This window comes from Xiphias gladius, chromosome 6 (genome assembly GCF_016859285.1).
Source record: "Xiphias gladius isolate SHS-SW01 ecotype Sanya breed wild chromosome 6, ASM1685928v1, whole genome shotgun sequence".
Taxonomy (NCBI): domain Eukaryota; kingdom Metazoa; phylum Chordata; class Actinopteri; order Istiophoriformes; family Xiphiidae; genus Xiphias; species Xiphias gladius.
In genome coordinates, this window is record NC_053405.1 from 23,365,574 (window position 1) to 23,377,845 (window position 12,272).

At 42.6% G+C, this 12,272-nt stretch overlaps 1 protein-coding gene across 1 annotated transcript in view; it reads left to right on the top strand.

Annotated features, from left to right (window-relative positions):
* scfd2 (sec1 family domain containing 2) overlaps positions 1-12,272 on the top strand; it is a 91,714-nt gene that overhangs the window by 9,094 nt on the left and 70,348 nt on the right. Inside the window, exons 3-4 of the mRNA XM_040128519.1 lie at positions 1,904-2,031; positions 7,740-7,915. Coding sequence (XP_039984453.1) covers positions 1,904-2,031; positions 7,740-7,915 — 304 coding nt within the window. The remainder of the gene's footprint in view (positions 1-1,903; positions 2,032-7,739; positions 7,916-12,272) is intronic.

Here is a 12,272-nt window from a genome sequence, read left to right on the forward strand (position 1 = left end):
TTTGAAGCTTAACTGCTTTTTATTGCTTCAACTCTCATTACACCTCTAGTAGAATTTATTTTGTCCACTAAAGCCCACACTCTCCAAACACACCCACTCAGCCTGTCCAAGCAAGCCAGAGAGGACATTGACTATTGTGTACGCAAGTCAAGTGCAAGAGTGCCCCCTTCAGTCTGTGACCGAGCAGCCTTTTCAGCAGAGAGAACCACACTGCACTTAACACCCGCATATGGCCAAGCAACTGCACCCCACAATCCCAGCCCCCCCTCTTCCAGAGTAGAGTAGTTACTCAACAAAGTTCCCAGCTGGTTATGGACCTTGTCTCACACCCCGCCATTATAAACCTCACCCCTCACCCCTCAGCCCAGCTCGAAACCCCCACCTTCGTCTGACCAAATGGCCCAGGGAAAGCATCAGGGGAATGGGCTGGCAGGGGAGCTGTGTGGGCAAAGAGCCAAATTAGAACCACATTTCATCTGCACTCTACCAAGGCCCTCCATCTTCCAAGAACACACATGGATGCAAAGGGTTGTGTGCAAACATATACTGATGTGTGTGTACACCTCCTCAAACACATACATGGCTGCTCACATATGGGCTGGTCAGCTCACACCATTGGTATTTCAGCCATGACAAGTATCTGGGACTTTATGATTTGCGTAATTGTAGAAATATTTAGGATTAAGAGGAGTGTTTTTCAAAAATGACACCATGTAGTAGCTCTTGACCAACAGCTGTAGTCCACTACTTCTTATTCATATCTTAATCACGATTTAAGCAAACAAACAGATTGTTATGAAATACCAGGTTTAATTCTTGTTTCAGCAATTTTTTTTTTTACTGTATCAGTTTTTAAATTAGACTCTTATGTTGGTCTGAGTCGCGTTTGCCGGTCTTTGTTTCTGGTTCTAGTGTGAAGATGGCGGGCGTCCCAGTGTGAGCCCCTCTCCTCCCCATCTAGCCCCAGCCCAAGTTCTGGAACAGATTACATCTGATATTAAACACATGGCAGCAGTTAGAAAGGAGAAAAGGCGAGAGAAGAAAAAAGTTAAAAAAGAAAAACAGAGTGGATTTGTCAACGAGCCCCCTCCTACCTTCCCTCTCTCTGTCCTTAGCCCCTTTTCTCTCTTTGTCTCCTCTTCTTAGTTTCTGGTCACTCTTGAGAGTACAGAAAAGATCATGTCCACTTGTCAGTTTAGCTGTCAAAAGCTGGTGATGCTCTTTTATCCAGCCAACAAAGCATCAGTGCCCTTTTAAAAGGATAAAAAATTTAAGAGAAGACCAATGGGGACAGAGGTGTAAAATATGATCATAGCTTGAATTCAAATACAGGCGACGTTTTATAAGAACAAATGACACTCCCTGTGAAGTTAATGATGGTGAAGGTCCTCAGTGGCACCCTTTGATTCTTTCATGGAAAGACTTGAAGCTGTTTCCACTGCTCATGGCAGATGGTAATAGTCTTACACACATGCCTTGTCTTCAGTCTCCCATTAGAGATTTGGATCACAGTGTTTCATAACCTAGTGGATAATGAGACAAGCGACTGAGATGGTATCAGGAGGAGACTTGGTCTCAAGACTCTGTTGCTGTGCCACTGATGTAAGGACAGCACTGAGCAGTGCAGAGGAATGTTGGCACACAGACGTTTAAGGTGGATTGAAAACATTCCTAATGTTCCATCCACTAATTTCAGCTTTTTCCTGTGAGGGGTCCCATAGGGGAGTCACCCCTCCCTGACCAGCAGGCTCTCAGTCACTGAGATGAGCACTCAATCACGTCCATGTTGTCCTTTTGTGTTTACATTCAGAGGCCTGCATGCTCTGAGCATGCAAATCACCACACAACTTCTGCTACAATGTCTTTTCCTCGTTCTGACCTTTTTGCTTGTTTTACCTATCAGGTCGCCTGCAGCACAGTCACTGTGGGAGGCCATGCTGACCAGTAAACATAAAGAGGGGGTGATGGAGGTCCGACGGCAACTGGTAGAAGCAGCCAGTAAGGAGAACCTGCCAATCAAGATGAGCATGGGTAAGCTGCAGCAAAGCACACATCTCGTTTCCCAGTAAATAAAACACAAATTCAAACAAAAATATAGAAAGTCAAAATATATAAACATGAGCATTCACATCAAGTAAAAGCATCATGAGTAAAATATATTATTCTTAGAGAGAAGTGCATGTGAGTGTAGTAGTGTTTTAGTCCAGATCCATAGCGCCTCCTACTGAGATCCATGATCTCTGCTGTGTATTTGCCCATGTGGCCACAGAGGAAATCTGAACCACATGTTGGCTCTATGACACACACTCACACACACACATGCTCCCTCACACACATGCTGCTTTCAGAAACTTTTGTTGTCTGTTAATGAAGCAAAGGAGGCTGCAGCAAAGGGATAAAAAAAGGTGTAGGCACGCAAAAATAAAGTCATTACATGCACAAGTATACAGTGCCCTCATGCACGTTCACCTTTATGCTACCCTCTGACTCACAGAGGTAATGGATGTACTACACTTACACAAACAGACACACACACACATAGGGCTAATATGCAGGTTAGCATCTGGCACAACGGGGAGGTAAAAAGGGAGGGGCAGTGTGGTCCCTTAGCTCCTATAATCTAAGAGGTAAAGAAGGTCTTGTGTCTCGTAACAAGCAGGTTGTAATATGTTGGAGGTCACACACACATGCACACACACCCCACACATTCTGCCAAGCAACTGCTTACACATGGTGGTTTCCTTTCACACATTTGTGCTAAACAGCAGTCCTTATTCTGGATGGCTGCCACATTGTGGATTTATTTAGACAAATTCACAACAAGAAGAGGTCGAGCTCCGAAAATAGAAAAAACAAAGAGATTAGAGAGACAGTAAAAGTTAGAAAGTATGAAGAAGGTGTAGCATTAAAACTGTTCCCGCCTGCTTAATGACAGTCTGTTGACTTAATGTTTTTTGCTGAGAGAGGGAGAAAAAGAGAAAAGTGGGGAGAGAGGGGGCACCGTCAGACTCCTCACACACTGAACCTTTATACCCCACTGGCAGAGGACCAGACTCCACGAAGCCCACTGAGCTCCCACCACACCCCCACACAGTTCCCATCCTACCCACCAGCACCACCAGCCGAGTTTTCAGTCCATCATGCTTTGCTCATATGAGACCAAGCTAAACCCAGTAACACAAAATGCTTAGCATTAATACCTGTGTACTCTCTCAGTGCCTACTCACTCTCTAGGAGTGTAGAATTTTCCACAGCACATTCTCACTCTGGTAGGTTTATTCAGAGCCGTAGAGAAAATACTGTATCGTGTACTACAGGCCCTGCATTCTCACATACACAACCACCCAACTTGGTTTCTTTTCATCTCAACAGGATAAATTCATCCAGAGAGAGACAGAGAAAATAATCCATTTCTCAGAGCTTGTGTATGACCCATCAGGTCTCTCATAGCACAATAGGATGATGAAATTCCCTTGCTCTGTGTGTTTGTTTGTGTGTGTGTGTGTGTGTGTGTGTGTGTGTGTGTGTGTGTGTGTGTGTGTGTGTGTGTGTGTGTGTGTGTGTGTGTGTGTGTGTGTGTGTAGAGAGAGTGAGAGAGTGTGTGTGTATAGATGTGGTTGTGCACAGTCCTGTGTTTATTTTGGGTGTTTTTGCTCTTAGCAGGGAATTAGTTACATAGCTTTGGTTTCATCGTCCGTAAATGTGTGTTTATCTGCCCAACTAGGTGTGTGTATGATTGCATGCATATGTGTGCGTCGCGAGGTTGTACAGTTTGTGTATATATCGTGTGCACTGATACCGCAGTGTAAATGAGATGTGTTGACAGGGCCTTTCTTTCTGTGGTGGAGTTTGGGCTTTTAACAGCAGTGAAACTCAAGCAGACAATTGATTGCAGTCATTATTTTAAGCAGTGACGTTTGGGGCAGTGAAATAGTGTAATTTCACAATAGTTTCAAATAAGCATTCATATATACAGTATGTTCTCTTAATTTAAATGTCAATTACAATGTGTTTTGTTGAACTACAAAAATGGCTCTGCACTTAATCTAGTAACTGATTCATGACTTTTTCCTTAATGTTAAAGGATGTAATTTAACTGTAATTTAATAGGACAACAAAACATATTTTGGGGCATGTGAGGTTTTATGGCCATTTTGTATAAGCAAATTAAATGATCATCCACAATATTTATGGTAATAGCATGATCAAATAATTATCAAATGTGTTTTAGTTGGAAATTTCTTAGACACATACACACACAAAATACAAATCACGTAACAGCTCTACAACTTGAAATGCCTGAGTTGCAGTATGATATTTCCAGTCATTCCAAAACCCTTCACATGCATTGTTAAACTCAAGTTTTTTTTTCTGTGTTTGTTTGTCTTTTATATACATGTAAAACAAACATACAAACAGTATAAATAAAAGAACAGGCCATTAATCAGATCAGATATTGTTTGTGATTATCAAAACTTGGTCTAGTGGATGTGATATTGTGCTATTTTTTTCTGCATTTGCTAAACATGGTAAACATTATATCTGCTAAACATCAGCATGTTAGCGTGGTCATTGTAAGAATGTTAGTATGCTGCCATTAGCAGTTAGCTCAAAGCAATGCTGTACGTGAGTATACAACACAAAAACAGCATGAAAACGAGAACGTGTCCCTAATAAGGTCAGATTATTTGCGATAATCAAAACTTAGCCTAGTGACTGGAGACAAAGTCTTACTTTGAATTGTGTCATCATCACAGGCTTCATACATACTGTGTAGATTTTCAGTCCCCAAGTCACTCGTATACATTTTTAACCGAAGAGGAACCAAAGATAAAAACGACATTTGTACGACAGAGATCCTAGGGAGAGTCTGTTTAATTTGGCAGTGTAGCTGTGCTGTTGAACCCTGTCTTCTCCAGTCCTTTACAGTACAGTCTTGAAAGGGGCCCCAACGTGCATCCACAAATAAAAGTTCCAGGACTTACCTCCTCTTGGAGAGCATAAATAAAAGTCTTTCAGCCTTCCTGGGTCCCCCATCCATGTAGAATTACTTATGAGTCTGTCCAGCTGCTGAGGCAGGCCACCACTCAGCTCCGCACTGACAGCAGACATCATATAGCCTCTGAGTAACCCTGTACACCATCTTCCAGTAACAGGACTAAATCATTGTTGACCCCTGCCCCTTTTTTGCATTGTTCAGGACTTTGATCATGACCGAGCCTCAATTGCCACTTCTGCACATCAGGCTAAAAAGGGCAGCAGCTTCTAACTGTTTATAGCATTCGACTGAAAAATGGGATTTGTTTTATGGCTGGTCCTGCAATAAATGCACCCAGAAGAACAATGAAATTGCCAAAGGGTTCAGGTTTCTCCACTATCTTAGGTGATATGCGAAGACTGACAAAAACTGCAGTATTATATAGGAAATACCCGAAACCTTTGGTTCAACAGTTGGTGAACAAAGCAGACATGTACAAGTTATGAGTCAAGGTACAATTACCTGGAATAATTCCATATTTCATGCTAATCTAATCTGATCTAATCAATGAAACACCATGCTGTATTAGAAATGTTTTAATTACATTATACTTTACACAGATAGATTGAACATGCACTTTAACATAAAACAACAAATTAATATATAATTAACTTTCTGATGTTTTCAGACACCAGAAATAAAGTTGTTTTATCTTTAAATGCATTATATTTTACTGAAAAACAGAATTCAGTTGTGTACAGTTTTAGGCATACAATGTCTAATTTGCCCGGTGAAAACAGTTAATCAAATGATAAAGCTGACATGGAGAAGTCAATTTAAGGTACAAGCACAGTGTCTTCTTCCATGTACACCCCTTTTTATTAGAGTCTGAAAATTAGAACCTTTCCAGTCTTGCTTTTTATGACAGAAACACCCTAGTTTGAAACTAGAGCTCAGCTCACAGATCGTCTCCCTGAGATTCATTTTGCATCTGGCAACAAGATGCCTGAGGAATCACAGAACTGTTTTGAGGGAAGTTTAGTGACATAGATAAGGGCTAAGGCTCAGCCAGGGCTGTTTGATTGTGTAATAGAGAACAGGCTTTTGGGTGGCTTTCTTGTTGTAAGTTCTTTTTTTTTTTTTGCTTTTTCCAGTGTCTTACATTTTCTCACTCAGTCTCATCTGGTCTGCCCAAACTGTAAAGTCTGATTACGTTTGGCCTACACTGTACCATTCTCATTGCCTATTCTTGGGTGAAATTATACTTGGCCCTCGCTCTGGATGTATTTCCTGGGTCTGTGCTGAATTATGGTTGGCACATCAAGCTCAGCAAACCTTGGTAATACTGCCTGGATTTTTATGGCTGGATATCTTCACAATAGAGCTTTTCAGGATTTTGAATACGCCTGGACTGCAGCTTGTTCCTCAAAAATGCTTTAATTTCAGAGAGAAACTTGATTCCCTTTTGTATACATTTGTTCCTTTTTGACCAAAAATGCCACACGACACACTGACTCTTTCAGTTCAGTTTGGAAAATATGCTTCCCAATAGATGGACTTGCAAAAATCTATATCGCTGTCAGGTTAATTTATCAGCTGCAGTTCAAATTATTATTATTTTTACTAGCTTCAGTGGATGATCAGTAGATTTTGTCATCCAGTTTAAGTTGAAAAATGTGTTATCTCTACATTTTAAGTGCCATGACTCCATATTGTATTTAGCATTCTGAAACTCTCGGCTCCATTTTTTATTCCGCCTGTCTGTTTCTCCTCTAGTCATGTGTTTGGCCTCGCTAAAGAAAACATTGGCTATGTAGTCCAACAGGAAATACTCCCACATCTGGTGCTGGTTCGGAACATCAACATGAAGAAGTAGGCTTTATGGGGAGTTAATGTGTGCCCCTTCTCTATCCCAGCCCCTGACACAGCCCCTCATACCTCCAGGCCACCAGCGCCCCCTCCCCAACCGAGGTCCTTACACCCTTTACACCACTCTTCCTGTCTCTCTGTGATTCTTTGTGGGAGGGGCGGGGCGAGGCAGAGGGTCCCAAACAGTGTGAGGAGTCCAGCCTCTCTCTGCTGCCTCTATAAATAATCAGCGAATATCTCTCCGAATTACACTTATTAGTCACACTAAAGACAGGCTCTCAAGAGCTCTTATCAGTGTTGCTGCAACTCTGCCATATGTGGACAGGCTCAAGCACACACACACACATACTCAGTGATGTTTAGTCACATACTGTGACTCATATTAACATTTCACTGAAAACTCTGACGGTAACTCTCCACCTGGTATTGCACATATAGAGAATATTGCTTGCTGACTGGCACAGCCACACACACATACACACTTCTGCACGGCTTGTGCTTTCTTCCAGCCTGTGGAGTTTTTGCTCATTAAGATAATATTATGGTCTGCTTTGGTATCAGTCATTCCCCTCTGCCCTAAGCTGAGTGTATGATAGTTATTAAAAAGGCTGTTATGCTTGGGAAAAGATTGTCTATTTATTCTGTTTCCTACGCTTTGTTCTTCCCATCAGGAGGAATAACTGGGTGTATGCGTTTCCCTTTCAACCTTGTACATTTTTATTAGTTTGTAACAGATGGCACACAAAAGACCAGTAGCCCAACAGTGAGTGTACAATTATGGATTATACTGTATATACTATATGATGTGCTTTGACCAATATTGATTGATTGACTTTGTGATTGCTCCAAATTTCTTGCAAGATTATGACAGTATCTTCTTCCCTCCTCGAAGGCCGTGTGACCCCCGAGCAGCTGTGCTCCTACGTGCAGCTGTTCCGGAGCAATTGGGGGGCGCTAGAGAGTCACTGCGGGGTGCTCCAGCTGGGCCTGGCTGCAGCCCAGACTCTCTGCCACCCCAGCCTGCCCCGCTGGGATTCCTGCCTGGCCTTTGAGCGGCTGCTGCTGCAGGTCCGTACTCCTCTTACACAAAACTATTATCCATATCTGTCACAGGTGATGAAAACTGAAAAGTCTCCTTTTAAAATGGGACGTCCACCACTTAAAAAAGTGATGACTGACAGAAACTACAAAACAGTATTTCAGATGCATGCTATTTTTAAATTATATCCTAAACAATGTCCCACTGACAGAATTAAGCAGGAAAACAGCACATTCACTGGTAATTTGTATTAACCTCTTGATTATTCTTTCACATCTTTTCCTTTGGTAAATATTGTATGCCAGTGCTCTGCAGGTAAGTGGGTGCTTGTGGTTCACTAAACGGTGGCCAGAATGTTGTGTTAAACTGACAGAGACAGGAAAAAACACGGATTCCTCTCCTTCATAAACAAGGTCAGTTATGTTTGTAGGGAAAACATTTGGATCCAGTAAACAGTGCCGAAAATGCCAGATTTCCATTTTGTTATTTAGAAGAGGAAGGAGTCTAGTTTACGGGAGTGAACAGAGGCGGATGTACAAGTGCGTTTGACTTTAGAAAGGTCAAAGGGCAAATCTGCTAGGGAGACAGAGACAGAGGGAACGAGGGGGCGGTGGAGCATAAGAATAAATCAAAAGTCCGACCAGCCAGTCATCACTTGTTCACCTCTTACTTCAGCTCTTTACCTGTGATAAGCGGGTATTCTAAAAACTTTGTCTCACCAGGGTACCAAGCTAAACAGCACCGTACTATGAGCTAACTAATACTAATACTAAAGCCATTTCCTCCATCTCTTACCTTGCTATTTTCATTGAGTCTTTTCATATTCCTGAAGCTGTAAAGCAAGCAGTAGGATAGCAGAGTATTTAGGAACTTATTAAACTAAATCACGGAAAAATAAAACAAGCTCACAGCAGTGTCCCATGCCTAATTGGAATTTGAAAACAACCTCATAAACCTTGGTCCTCAGCTGGGGCCATCGCTGGTTTATTAAATAAAGGAAGAAGACTCTAGGGCTTATAGTTCCAGTATCCATTTACTTCATGACTCCACTTTGATCCACTCCCCCATCGTTGTCTACTATACCTGGATAATTCAAAAGTACAACTTTCTCACCACTCTTTTTTTAAGTTTCAGTCTCAGAACCACCAGGCTTTTGAGGTGACTGTGTTCTCAGGTAGAAGTGGGGCTGGTTAAAGTGATGGTTACTGTGTTAATAACAGACTGTTGTTGTATTTAGAAGCAGGATAACATACTATAGCACTTGGCCCAGGTTCAAAATGGCATTCTTCAAGAATCAAATCTCACAATCAGGCCTTGAGCACGATGTGAGAGTTGGTGTTTGCAATCAAAACGGGCCTGAGTTTTATTGAGGTATTAAAGGAAATGAGTTGTGTGTCCTCTGTGCCCCCTCTGTTTATTTAATTTCCATGTGAGGTTTTTGCTTTGGCTCAACATGGACAGAGAGAAGTTAATTACATTACAAAATGGCGGGGTGAAACGCCTTTCAGCTCTGCCTGGCGGTCAAGGCTGTGTTTGCTCTGCCTGAGTGTGTGAGGGCTGCTTTGGGTATGACTGGGCAGACCTGGACACTCCATCGCTCGTGGACAGTGTGAGCTCATTCAGGCCAATTTCTCTATGTTGCACTGGGGCCTCGAAGTGGGCAGTGGCCGTACTGAGGCAAAAGGCCATTGAGTTCAGGGACCAGCCTAGTTCATGCCTTTCCGACACTTTGTCTGTACGAAATACTGTTTAATAGCTACTTTGTGACCTAAACAACTTTTCCTGAGCTGCAACGTAGTGTATTACTCATGAGGTAATGTAATGGAAATGTGCTCTTTCAGATTTCTAATGATAACCTTTGTCATTAGGCAATTTACCTGTGAACTTCTTGCAGCTGGGACATTAATAAGATAGCGTCACAGATGTTGTTATGGAGGCTGACATGTTAGTTGAACTGTGATATAAATGTGGGTAGTGTGATACATGGTGTTTATACTGCCGTTGGATTTATTACTACCTCAATATACTACTTATATTTATGTGAGATGGCCACATATCATCTTGGCTGGCATTGCCACCCTGCCTGCACCTATACCCCACCCCTGCTACCCTGGGCCCTAGCTGTCTGGCATGTAATTGGGTTTTGGTCTGAATGGGACAGATTGAGCAGGCTTGGTCCAGCTCCAGCCCACAGTTACAGAATGTGTATGCTAGGCATGCTCACTGCTGGTGCGGCCAAGGCAAAACTCAACAGAGTCACTCTTTCACCGCTTCCCAGAACATCACAGGCGCACTACACTGCCCTCCCATCAACGGCCCAGCCAGAGCCTCTACTTCACCAAACTAAAAATGCAGACTACTGCTGTACATCCCTCCGGAAGAGACTTGACTTTAGAGAAGTTGCAGCTACATTTTTTCTAATGACAGTATTGTCTTTGAATGTGCTGTGCAGCCTACTGTTGATTATTCTGTCACATCACTGAACATGGTAGTGATGACAGCAGTGCAGTAACCTCTCTCACCCCAGCCTGTTGCTTTACTCCGCTGGGATTACCAGGGCATGCCTCTGCAAACATTCAAGCTCCGAGTTATTACTAGTCACAGCGCTGCTCAGACAGAAGGCTGCACTAGTCTGTATGTCCCCGTCTCCCATGGGTCACACAAATTGCCTGCCTGGTCCTTATCTCATCATATCTGCTGTATACAGTATATACAGTAAGTTAAAATAGAGCACTGAACCCAAACCTACTGCCCTTTGCATTAATTTACAATAGTGGAATATATATATATATAAACATCAGCATCTGCCAGAATGGACTTGATGAACCTACTTCAAACTACTTTACTACGGCAACCAATTGGAGGGTTTCATGGGTCTACTCAATTCTTAGTCGGGTTATTAGTAACCGAGACGCGACCACGAGTCAGAGCTGGCCCAGTCCTCACTTTTCTTATCCAGGTGTGGTCAGTCCTAATGTATTTCATGGGTCTCGGATCTAAATGTCAATATGTGTATCCCTGAGTGCGTCCAAGTAGACTCATGTCCAGCTCTAATCATGTGCTGCATCATAGACATCATAGGAGGAAACTGTATTTTGTGTGAGTGTGAACTGTGAAGCTCAAGAAAAATTACATGTAATACTAGGCTTTTCAACCAAGGCTTTTCCTTAATGGTTGACCAGCAGGCTGCTGCCAGTGTTGGTGTTCTCTCTGTATTTGTGTCTTTACAGGTCGATCACATTTTGTTTCAGGTCTTATTATCCATTGCATCTGTTCCAATGGGGTCTGACTGTCTTTGGGTCCCTTTAGGATCAAAATCTTTTTTTGGAAAAATAATTTATCCCTCTTGGATTTGAGTAGGTTTTCCATTTGTTCGTTTCGGATTGAGTCAAAAAATTTGGACTCAGAGGACCTCATCATCAATAAAAATAATTCTGCAAGAACCACAGTTTATGCTGCTTTTTGAATATATAGTAAGTGTTTTTCAGACTGATCTTTTACTCTGTCTTTGTGCTCCCACCCCACCACCACCAAGGACAGTGTCACTGTGTGCTGGCCTAAAGACTCATGGCCCTTCACCTCTATCCCTTGACCCCTGCTGGACATAAACTTACTTCTAGAGGTTCAAACATTCTGGCCTGCAGTATGTCAGGAGCCTGACAATGAAACCCATGTCATCTCTTGTTATGTAAAACCATGTGAAGGCACACCAATCCTCCAAATACTTAACATGCATTTATATATTCGCATATATAACATCTGGATTGTATCATTTCTTGTGGCAACAGAGGGAGAAAATGTTGATATTGGTCGCAAGTAACTTTCATCTTATCTGAGCTGCATGCCACAGACAGACAGGGGGCTTTAAGCCTGTAATTGGCCTTTCCCCAGGGTATGGAGCCTGTCCCCATATCCCAGACATTCCCCCATATTCTCAATCTCTGCTGTGTCCCTGCTGTCCCCACAGGGGAGGATTTTGCTGTGTTTTGCTGAAGATTGTAACAAAAGGGTGTGAATGACTCCGGGGCACTGCCCTGAGATATGCAGTACTGACCTCCTACACTTCCCCACTGTTTAACAGCCTCACATCTGGACTGACCTGGACTGTCTCCCCATCCATTCACTCTCTGAACCACATTCTCCCTCATCCAGCCCCTGTGTTTACTATCTGTAGCCTCCTCAACCCTAGAGCAACATATCCGCTCACAGAATGAACCACAAGAGGTTCAGGATCAACTCTTGTATGTCTCTCTCCCATCATGCCCTGTTCATCCTTTTTCTCCAAACTATACTTCATATTGCACTTTGTTTTAAATACGCCATGTTTACCCTGTATCTCTGTTTGTGTTATTCAAACATGTGCCTCACTATAATATATACACACAT